Source organism: Barbatula barbatula (assembly GCF_947034865.1).
Source record: "Barbatula barbatula genome assembly, chromosome: 24".
In the NCBI taxonomy this organism is placed as follows: domain Eukaryota; kingdom Metazoa; phylum Chordata; class Actinopteri; order Cypriniformes; family Nemacheilidae; genus Barbatula; species Barbatula barbatula.
The window spans coordinates 1,576,046-1,588,141 of NC_136787.1; the positions used below are offsets into that span (position 1 = coordinate 1,576,046).

General features: G+C 37.6%; 1 protein-coding gene across 6 annotated transcripts in view; it reads right to left on the reverse strand.

The window, feature by feature from the left end:
* pam (peptidylglycine alpha-amidating monooxygenase) overlaps window positions 1–12,096 on the reverse strand; it is a 31,738-nt gene that overhangs the window by 13,242 nt on the left and 6,400 nt on the right. For all 6 annotated transcript variants that reach the window (XM_079448672.1, XM_079448674.1, XM_079448673.1 and 3 more), the window contains exons 4-13: window positions 11,439–11,496; window positions 10,640–10,727; window positions 6,263–6,351; window positions 6,026–6,109; window positions 5,777–5,825; window positions 5,566–5,633; window positions 4,774–4,854; window positions 3,368–3,444; window positions 2,763–2,866; window positions 1,414–1,610 (exon numbers count right to left, since the gene is read on the reverse strand). In XM_079448672.1, the coding sequence (XP_079304798.1) occupies window positions 1,414–1,610; window positions 2,763–2,866; window positions 3,368–3,444; window positions 4,774–4,854; window positions 5,566–5,633; window positions 5,777–5,825; window positions 6,026–6,109; window positions 6,263–6,351; window positions 10,640–10,727; window positions 11,439–11,496 (895 nt within the window). The remainder of the gene's footprint in view (window positions 1–1,413; window positions 1,611–2,762; window positions 2,867–3,367; window positions 3,445–4,773; window positions 4,855–5,565; window positions 5,634–5,776; window positions 5,826–6,025; window positions 6,110–6,262; window positions 6,352–10,639; window positions 10,728–11,438; window positions 11,497–12,096) is intronic.

The window sequence follows — 12,096 nt, forward strand, 5'->3', positions numbered from 1 at the left end:
TGTGGGGGTAGGTACACAAGCCCCGCCCATCACCTGCTTTATGGCATACCAGTTTTACTCATAGCCTGGGTGAAGTTAGCCAACAGCTAACAATAAGACAAAATGATCTGGTTCACACAAATCTCCAAACCATCACCATGGCAGACCCAGGTAAAAAAACTAAAAGGGAAATAGAGAGAGTGATCGGACACAAGCCTGAACATGAATCAATATCTGACGGCGTGAGCTGCAAGAGGCAACAGGTTGCAAAACGGATGGAGACCTAGCCTTCCTGCTTCTGGATTTGAAAGACTTATATGTAAATTATTTCTTACTAGCCTGTACTTTTGAGCGTATTAGTCTTAAGGCTGTGCTCAGTTTGTTTATTGGCACACTAGCGTTACTGGGTCACAATTTACAACCGTAAGGTAGACTAGAGATACTGTAATGTTGCCGGGTCTCAATAGATTATGTAGCATAATCCTCACCAATTTAGTGTTATGCTTGTAAACAAACCACAATAAATGTTTTATGGTCAAAAGTTGCTGATTCCTTAGTTCATGCACGTAAACTAATGTTAACGGTATCTATGATGACTATGCTAGGCACTATTCCCATAGCCAGTTAACTGTAAGTTAGTGATTGCACCTAGCACAAAGCACAACGCCTGGTTGCAAGTGTGTTTCCGAAAATGTAACTACAGAAAATAATTTTTGTAACCAACAAAAATTATTTTTCTGTAGTTATATTTTCGGAAACACACTTGCAACCAGGCAAGGTGCATTAACATCCATGTGTTGGGTAACTGCAAATGTGCTAAGTAGCTAGCCGATATGCGCTAACAGCTAACAACCAACTGCTACCTCAGAATCTAGTTTGCGCAATAAGTATAGTCCAGTAGTATGTAGTAAACAAATTCATGTGTATTGCACTGCCCAAGCTTATACAGCGACAGTATTACCGACAATGATAACAGAAAATTGCACTTATCAACCACATGGTGGCACCATAAGCAGAAGTTCTCTACTGTTGCTTTAATGTACAATTCATCAAATGTGCTTCAGTGACTTTGAATGTGTCCCATCCATTTAACTGTTTTAAAAGTTTTAACTGCTTCAAGAGTTAAGTCAATTTCTTTTAGCTGTAAAACGATTAGTCGCGACTAATCGAATGCAAATTAATGATTTTGTTTACATAATATGTGTGTCCTGTGTATATTAATTATGTATATATAAATACACAAACATGCATGTGTATATGTAAGACAAATTTACATGAGTATATACAATTTCATATTTATATATACTTATATATACTTTATAGTTTTAAATGTATTAATATACTTATTCTAGGGCTGTCAAACAATTAATCGCAATTAATCGCATCCATAATAAATGTATGTATTAAATGAATTTGATTAAATAAAAACGGTACCTTCATGAGGAACTGACTTGTGCATCATGGACATCATGTGGTCTGGACCGACAGAAATAGGAATGTTGGCTTCAGCTGGAATTTTCTGGAACAGTTCACTACTGCCGTGTTCCATGCAGTCCATGTAAGGCACAGCATGTGTGTTGTCCATGTAGTACATGATGTAAAAGTTACACATCTCATCATTAGAGGTGCCGCTGAAAGAGAAGAGAACCAACATTAACAACAAACATCATCTCGGCACACCGACCGACCACCACTAACCGGAGGTGAAGTTCCATTGGTTTATTATATTGTTTTGTATTAGTTTAGTTCAGTTTACGACTTATTGTTCCTCAAGAGGCCATGAGGAGTAGGGGTGCACACACACATAAAAGATGAACAATAACATGACTACAGCCAACCCAAAAATGAAGACCAGACAAACAATATAATGCAACAAGAGGACAAAGTTACAGTAAAGATTCACCGTTTTTAACATGAGAGCCCTTTTGTCTAAAACCAACAACCATCTCTATTGCTATTTTAGCGTCACACCAGGTGACAAAGTTATATAATGAGAAGACATCATGCTGATATGAGCTTGAAAACAATGAGGACTTTGTTTCAAAGCCATGAACTGTGAAGTTTTTTAGTTTCCACGGCAACCATTCTAATGATCACATCCATATCTAGTGGAACAGTGTGCGTGCGTCCGGGGGGGGGGAGGATTGGTCGCTTTCTGGAAGATGCGTCAATGCATAGAATATGATGTACTCTCCCTTTCACCATGGTAACAGGAATAATGAACTGCACATAGACACCCACCCACAGTCACGGTCAAATATGAAGAAACCCAGAGACAATAGAGAGCAGGCCAATGCTGTGTGTTTAACCAGACTTTAAACATCACAGAGAGAACAGCGCTGAAGTACACGCTTGGTGGATATGAATTTCAAAACAGCAAATCATGCGGCGAGAGAAGAAAAGATTCTGTAAAAGTGAAGAGCCCGCACACACTAGCATCAGTCAGTCAACACACTTACTACCTCAGTAACTTTACATGAGGATGAATGCGGAGTCTTTCTCTCAACAGGTATTGGTCTGGCTTTTGTTGAAACTAGTATCTTTGTATTAGCACCTATTGTATTATTGCTCCTGTGTGTCATATCGCCTATTGCTCCCTGAACTCTTTGTAAGTCCCTTTTGATAAAAGCGTCTGCTAAATGACTAAATGTAAATGAAACAAAAGATGAAATATCTCTTAGCTAGACAGGCACTAAAATATTGCCATTCCAGTTATACATTTTAAACCAAGTTAATACATAAACCGTGGAAGTCCAAGACCATAATATTAACACAAGACTTACCCTATTCGTGTCTTTGTGGTTCGACCTTCTCCTGTGAAGACGCAACGGGCAGCAAGTGTGTCTCCAGCTTTAACATCAATGGCATTGGCTGCTGGATAAAAAGCCTGAAAACAAGTTAACACAAAAACACAAGATCAGATCCACACAGAATGTGTCTGGAGCCGATCAACAGCTTTCTCGTACACACATGCAGGCACTTGCATTTAAAAAGATAATCTAATATTTTGACTATTTATTTGACCAAGTAATACATTAATAAAAGACATACAAATTGTACTATTGAACTTCATTTGCATTGTTATATTTTCATCGAAGGATTTGTTTTTCACAATAAGGTTCAATATTGTAACACTGCAGTAGTAGGCATTGCATTCATGATCAATGTAAATTTATACATTGTAAAGTAATTTATCCTGAAAATCCAAAACCAAAATGAATCCTATCTAGATATGTGGGATCCAAGTGTCTTGTGGGGGTACAAACAATTTGTTTACTCAAATTCTGTTTTGCAATTCTTTATTGTTTTAAAAGTATATGCAAACGAATCCCTCTCGATTCTTCTTCTAATCTTCAATAAAAGAATTATGCATTTATTAAGAATTTACCTGTGGCAGCAGTGGAGACTGTCGACCAATCTGTGTCCACTGTCCATTTCGAACCCTGTACCCACTGACAACCTTACCTGAAAAAATTTAAATATAAATTTAAATTTCATATAATTTTCACAAAACCCTACAACAGTCAAATTATGGTCGCTGTTCTCCACTTTTGTAAAGAAGGATATTTTTTCATTTGAAGAAAGAGATTCATGGGTTAAAGCAAAGAATTCTGAGCCTGAACTTTTTTTTGCGGGTGGCGAGAGTAGACAACATTATTTCCTGGAAATACTAGTTACAAGCAGTTTTTGAGCTAATCAGACAGACGTTTCTTAAACTTTGATGCTATGCCATGTGTGTATGGATGACAGAATGACTTGAAAGTGGAGGCATAATTATAACCTACAAAACCAGTTTTATACAATTTGGGTATATAAAAACATCACTTAACATACCAAATTCATCATAATAGAGAAAATAAGACTCACCTTTTTGTCCTATTCAGGATGGCATTTTGAGAGCAAACTAAAGTGACTAGATCTATGATGAATTGTATGCGCTACTTAACAATTTTGTGCTCTACAAGTAATTTAATATTTAGTTTCATAGTTATTAACGGTGATGATATGGCACAGGTCACATCCACAACACATAGTAATGAGATCACGGTTGGTCAAAGCAGTGAAGCATAAATGAGCCCTCAAAAAAGAAAAAGTCATCTCCTTATCAAGCTCGTTTTTTAAAAATAAAAATGTGTGAGGCAGATTCATTATCCATTTTTAAACTCTACTACAAACTGTGAAATGAAAACAATATCAATTCCTATTAAAGCTAGAAAGGTTACAGAATCAGCAGCGAGTGCTTCTCTTTTCATTTGTTAGAGTCATATCAACCACGTAGAATAGCAGGAATATTAGACTGCTGTCACTTATGTAATGACATCTGATTTCTTTCTCAACCTTTAACGCTCACTTCAGACAAAAACTTCCATGTTTATGACATAACTCCTTTATAAACTTACACTCCATCCTGCTGACTATGCTTGCTTGTTTCTCTTCAACGTGACGTCTCAACTGAGGAACCTCACTCCAAGACCCGCCCCATTTGACTTCTGATTGGCTAGTAATGTTGTTTAGCAAAGTTATTATTTACTCAGACTGGTGTTGTTCTGAAGAAGTACATCTCCAGGCGTGAAAGTTGTCCCGCACCGTGCCGGTATAGTATGAAATTCCTCTCATACTAGGCGAACCTATGAACTCGAACGCCGCAAGCCAGAGATCCGGCACGAAGCCGGACAACTATCAGCCCTGGAGATGTACTTCTTTAGAACCACACCAGTTTGAGTAAATAATTACTTCAAATACATTTTTGGGTGAACCTCCCTTTAAAACAATGAAATAAATGCAGTAACTCACCAAGGCTGTGTGTGTGTGTCCTGAAGGCAAACGGATACATTGGGAACGATGAGTATGCGCAAGCAATGTCCGCATTAGTAACTGAAAAAAAAACATGACCTGGTTTATGAACATTCATGTATTTAGAGTTTCAGTATGAAATATCAATATAATATTTCAAACACGTGAACAAATGTTAGGCTTTTGACTTTTACACATGGCATGTCAAGAAAATATAATGCTGATACCATCAGTACATTTTATTTATCAATGAACTCCAATTAACTAAATTGGATCTCAGTTTGGATACATTCTCAAGCCTGTTTCCTAAATCTACTGTCTGAACATTATTAAGAAGCACAAGAACACTGATGTCACAAAAAGAAGCCCACAACCAAAGAATGAAGAATTCTCATTATAAAGAAGAGAAGTAATGAAGACTTTTCCAGAGGCGGGTGTGGACGTGTCAATAACCACTGGCCTCACAAGTCTTTATGAACAGAAATACAGAGGCTGTCCTGCAAGATGCAAACCATTGATTGTAAAAAAAAAAGCCTGGCCAAATGGTTCACCAAATCTACATGTAATCCCAACTGAGCTGTTAGTACTCTATTCATATGCACCCAAAACAAGGAGGAACGTGCAAGACAAGTCTGTCAGAGCATGTGAAAAAAATACATCTTCAAACCAAAATGTATAATATTTGTGATTGATAAAAATAATTAATTGAAGAGCATTGAGGAAACTTAAGGAGAATCTGCTCCAAACATTATGAAGGGGCGTCAGTCTCAGTGTGTTGATAGACATTCATACCTTTCTTTCCAGGAGGGATAACAGTGTCCACAGACATCATCAAATACATGCCAGCAATAAAGGGCTGTCTGCAGAGACGACACAACATTCATCTCAGTTGAAGGTTTTTCAGTATCCGGCTCTGAGAATATGTCTAACATAAAATGGGCATTTGCTTTGATATTTTATCTAATGTATTCAAACAATGTCAGATCTAGTTGAAGAGACTTACGGTTTGGAAGTCATTTTTAAAGTAAGTCCTGAGCAGTCTCTATGCTGATCTACAATAACACAAGACAAGACACATCAGTTACGAAAAAAAAACCATAGTCAAAAACACATCGATCAGGAATAAAAGTCAAATACAGTTAAAAACTGTATAATTTCATTTATGTCAACAATTCAATAACACCCCTAAACAGTCACCAAAGCAATTCTAAGAGACTCAGTAAGCAGATGCAGGTTTTTAACAGGTGCTCACCTCTAAAACTACTGACATCACCATAGTGAATTTGCAGCACAAAGTAGGTTATACTGGAATCGGCTCCAACTTTAAATCCAACATCTGAAAAAAAGAGCACCTTTTTTTTTTCTACTTTTTTCAACTGATGACCAATTACAATAAGACAGGTTAAAATCATAATGTAGTCAAATAATGTGAAGCATTTCCTAACAGACACTAACAAACAGAAAGAGAGAGATGATTTAGAGGAAGCACCTTTGGGTAGTTTAGTTGGAGGGGCGTTTCTGGCCCAAGCGTACATGATCTTGGCATCCTGACACGTCCCCATCTCTTTTCCACAATCCCTGAGTGATTGAACACACTAATGCGTTTATGTGGAGATAACATTTGACCATCCAAATACAGCAAAAGCATTAAAGGGATCATATGTCTTTGGTGTGTTATACGCTGCCCATGCATGTATTATAGAGTGTTCACATATGGAGCGATTTTAGTCTCATTAATTATTCACGTGTAAAACAAGATACACACATGCGTAAACAGTTTTGCATGCATAAAACCTAATTTACGTGCACATAGTATATATATTTACATTTACGAAAAGCAATTCACGTGCGTAAAACAAAACTATTTTCTCACAAAGAACGTTTCGCAAACATACAACTGCGTACAAAACTTTCGAAAGGTTAAAATGTACACGTTTGTCTTGTTATGCGAATGTCCAAATCGTCACACACGTGTGAATTGCCTTGGACGTGTGTGTTTTGAGACTCTCCTGGCAACGCAACCCCTCCCACTTGGGTCAAGCTTACCATTCAACCAATTACAACCCGCTGAGGGCGCAGGACTCAAGGAAAAGGGCTCTGCACACCTTTGGTGCAGGCGGCACATATTTTGTTTTGTAGGCTAACGTTACATAGTTTAACCATTCACAGCGAGTCTGTTTTTATGTTTTTAAATGTTGCTTACGTTACCATTACGATATGTGTTTATGTGGTTGCCAATCCAAAATAATAGAGTTGTTACATGAACATAGATGATTTTGAACATCATCTATGATTTTATGCATGCGAAACTGTTTAAGCATGTGTGTATCTTGTTTTACGCGTGAATAATTAATGAGACTAAAATCGCTCCATATTCACACCAAATGCGGTAAATCGCGCGTTTAGTTGGACGCTTGAACATTTTGAGTTTGCTCGCATCATTCGCGCGTGAAATTCGCTTTATTACAGACGCAAATTCGTGTCATGTGAGGGGCTTCTGTCTCTCACTCAAGGCCCTACTAGAGCAGGCTCCTGATTGGTTAACGCGGCGCAAATTTTCGCCAAAGTTCAGATTTTTTAACTCGCGCTGCCTCATCCGCACGAATCGCATCGCAAGTAGGTCATCACGTCTTAGCATTGACTTAACATGTAGATCACTTGCGCTTAACGCTTCATTCGCGTATGGTGTGATAACACTATAAGACACGTAAAACTGCAAAAATGTAAGTATCGGAACAAAAGATTCATTCTATCTAAAAGTGAATGCTCACCCAGACCTGCCTGAAACGCCTCGTGTAACCACACCCCCACAAATCTACGTCAGTTCGTGGTATGATTTGACTGAGACTGCCCATATCTAAACGCAAGTGACCTGTCAGTACAATTGCTTTGGAATCTGATGTTTCAAATGTGGTCCGAGGCGTTAAATTTCCATCACACACTTGCAGTATTCGACTAACCATTACGCACCGGTTAACTGGCCAATCATAGCACACCGCACGTTTCAGAGAGGCGGGGCAAAGAGGAGATACAAACATGCACAGTGTGGAAAACACAGCATCTTTAAATAATTTATACACTTTGCGTTACATCTAAAACAAACGATAAATATTGTGTCATATGACCCCTTTAATATCTATGATTTTAACAGCTTTTGTGTTTCTCAACTGGTGGGTCGCAAGACCGTTCTAAGTGGGATGTGTAGTGTACCGTCTAAGAAACAACATCAACAACAAAAAACGCAATTCTAAATGTTTTTATTTTGAAAGACCAACTCAATATCTGCGTTTAGGTGAGCTGTTGTCCTGGTGAATGTCAGTGTCATTATTCTGTTCATATTGATTGTTACTGGTTACGAAATAAAAAGTCTTTCACCTCAGAAAAGCGAACTATCCTGTCCTGACAGACATTATACAGAGCTATACTCTGTATATTCATATTCATCCGTTCATGTTAGTATTGTGTATTCAACATGGTAACTCTTGCTTCCATTAACCCAAAATGCCATGTTATTTCATTATTTTGTATTGGTTTATATTACGGTGGTGGCTCATAACAACATAATTTTATTATAAAAAACAGTGAGGATTAAACGTTTTAAAAGCCTTAACTTATAGGCTGTTTATTCATCAGTATAAGTCAAATTAGTCACAATTTTTTGTTTGTATTTTAGTATTAGCCACTCGTTTTATAAACAAACTACACATGACGTCATATATCCTAATTGGATGCCGGCTTTCGCATAATTTATGATATAGGTCGGGCCCAAGCTTGAAGGTATACACAATATTCTTTAACATTCATTCAGGGGCGTTTCCTCCGAGGAGGCAAGGGAGGCAGTGTCTCCCCTCCCCCTCGAAAATAATCGAATGAGAATATTACTAACAGTTCAGAAATCGAATAGGACAGCGGATATAACGTATTTAGCTAAATATGAGATAAATCAGCGTGTACAACAGTGTGAAACAGCGCCCCCGCTCGAAAGAATTCCAAAGGGAGGCAGCGTTTCTCTTGCCTCCTCTAAGCACATTGACTTTACATATACCCGCTAAAGCGTGCCGTGAGTTTGAGTGGGGGTAATTGAAAAGAATGGAGAAAAGTCACGTGAGAGGAGGCAATGCCTCCAACGGGCTATGATTGGATTAACTCATCAGCGAGATCCCGCCTTCCTGCTCGTCTTCGTCATACATTTTAAACTGCGGGCGCTAAATTAGACTGAACGTTAATTAAATTGTTTTATTAGTTGTATTAATCGGAGTTTAGGATTCGTGTCGGAGATAGCGGAGGCAGAGGAGTTATCGATTGATGACAGAATATTACGTGGTTCAGATTTGTTCAAAAACTTTTGCTTGTGATCAGGCTTGCTCAGGATAGCAGCAAGGCTAAAGTAAGTCACATCTATTTGATTTGATCTCTTAAATGCTTTGAGTATTTCTGGGACTGCTAATAATTAAATTGATGGTATTGGTAATGATGTTATTCTTATATAGGAAATCCCAAATGTTCCAGAAAAAGATGAAGGTGGTGTTGATGTACCTTTTCCCAAAGCAGGGAAAATAAAAAACTAAAAAAATCAGAAGTTCATACTGTAATGAACTTGTAGTAATTAAAAGGAATTTTTCACACATAAACACTGAAATGACACTGGTTTTCTGACAATCGCACTTGTTAATAGTGCAGAGATGAACAAAAATGACATGGCTAGAAATCTGCCTCCTCATTTTTTAAGTCCACCGCACACCACTGCATTCATTAAATTATAATATAAGGATAAGATGTCCGTAAGAGGCGTTCTTTCTTAATGATTTGTGAATCCAACACATTCTTTTTGTTTAAGGTTCCTTCCAAATTAAGTATGGTTAAAGTATGGTCATAGCATTTTAAAAATCATCAGAACCAGAGCTAAAAATCTTATTGTTTAGTCACAACCTAATGCATCATTCTAATTCCTAGAGGCTTAGGCCGTGGCTGACTTTGCTCATTTTATTGGATGTGGGTTTGAAATGTCTGGCCTACTTTCACACCCCCTGCTGATCCCCAGAGCCTCAGAAACCTCACATCTCTCACACTACAAATGTCTAATGACATCTGCGCTTCAGACCCCCTGCAGTATAGGGATGATACATTATTGATACGATCTGAGAACTGAAAAATAAAGCGGCAGGGGAATACAGCATGAAGCGAGTCCGCGGTAAAATAACCGTATCTGTAAAGAATCAAGATTCATTTGGTGTCTTACCACGGTGCCTATAGAAGCTGAGGAATAAATGAGAAAACCCCCATCTTCCCGCTTGTCAGTGGGGATGCTGTTGTCAAGGCATGAATCGTTGCCATAGTAACAGGCAGGTTTATCAGTGTCTCCTCTTTTGGGGAATTCTATTCTCATTATGGTAACAGTGCTGCAGTGTCACAGTTAAGTCTAACCTGACCTTTACAGCCATCTCGAAAAACACATTTCCTCAATTTATATTTATTAAACTCTGCTAAAAAACGAGAAAAACAGACGACTGGTTTTGCAAACTGACCTGAGTTTAGATAGACTACAGTACTATTAAAGCAATAACATATTGCTTTTATAAAACGGTTATTCCATATGCGTGGCAAGGTTTCATAAAATAAAGTAAATAAAGTGATATTTAGGCTATGTTAGCAGTTATAAATGGGGGTAGTTTATAACGGCTTAGAACTCGGCTCAACCAATCAGAATCAAGCAACAGAACTGAACTGAACTGACCATTTTATAAATCCAGTTTCATCACAAAAACAATGAACAAACATCAACGTTTTGATACCACTCAGAGTTGACTCTTTCTGGGGAAATGAAGCTGTGATAGCAGAAAGTACTTTAACATCAAATGTGACTCACCAGTAGCCTTTGGTGGCGTAAGGTTTTTTGCAGCCGTATAACAGCATGTGGTGGGCAGTGTCCATACTGGCATGCGGCACAAAGTCCACTGAAAAGAGCAAGAAAGTCTAATGTAATACCTTTAGTCAGTGACACTATCCAGATTTAGTCGAGAATGAAGTGAAGTACTACCGCAAATATAACAAACCCAAACAAGGTTTTATGAGATTGAAATAATACCACACAAGTCATACTTGTATAGGGACACTTTTTTATATTTAATATGGCAAACATAGTAGTATTTATGACCACAAAGGCATCTGTTCATTTATTAAGGTTTCATCAAAATGATGACACAACTGAGGTCAAATAACCTTTTTGACATTTAGATTTTTATTACATTACATTCCTAGTCCTGTTTCTCACAAAAAAGCTTCTCACAAAGACTGACAGAAAACACACAGCAGCTGAACTGGCAGATCTCTGACACTGTGTCCAATACGACTGATAAACATGCATTTTTTGACTGTGAGTGTTAGTAGAGGACTGTGGGCGGTCGGTCAGTAAATATCACTTTGTTTGAGCTCGACAAACATTCTGTCCATGAGCCGTGACATGGCCATGTTTAAATATCAAGGCTGGGATGAGTGTGTTTAAGCAAACAAAGGCCTGTGAGTCTAAAAAGGAGACGTGTAACCGACAGCAACAATAATCTCTTTACATTAAACAAAAAAATACCACTAAGAGCTTGAATTTCAAAGACTGAATTTTTATTGGGACCTTGTTAAAAAATATAAAAAATGATATTTGCTCTACTCACCTATATAGGCGTCCCGTGATGTGGGGACAGGAGCAGCCATACAGAAATAGCTGTCAGACTGTCAGAAAAACAATACATGTATTAGAAAGTTTCTGTCACAGATATGCATTTCATTCAGACGGGTTACAAAACAGCAGAATAGTACTTTTAATTATTGTTTATTATTTAGAAAACATCAAATATTCCTTTATTAGGAAGGTTAAGGCTGAAGGTTAAGTGTTTTAGCACAGGCCACAAAACTGCAGCCTGAGTATAAAACATTTATTAGCATATCTTAAAATAGGCAGTTAAGTTCACTATTTACACAGGCAAAAGACATACAAAACACAGACAAAAAAACTAAACAAATACATTTAAATAGGTCCTCGTTATTTAATGTTCCATGACGACAAAAAATGGAAGTTGTGATTCGGTTTTCTTCAAATGCTGATGTATAGCTTAAGTGTAACGGTTTATGGAATAAGAAAAATGCAGGGCGGGCTTAATTTCACTCTTTGGGATTTGATTGGATTGTTGGAAGCCTCTTCATTAGATGGTCAATATAGATTTTGATTAAAGATTATGAAGGTATATGAATAAAAAAATGACCTGCACAAACAAATCATTTAGAATAAACACAGCAATATTCCTTAACCATTTCATTTTGGATTTGGAGGAA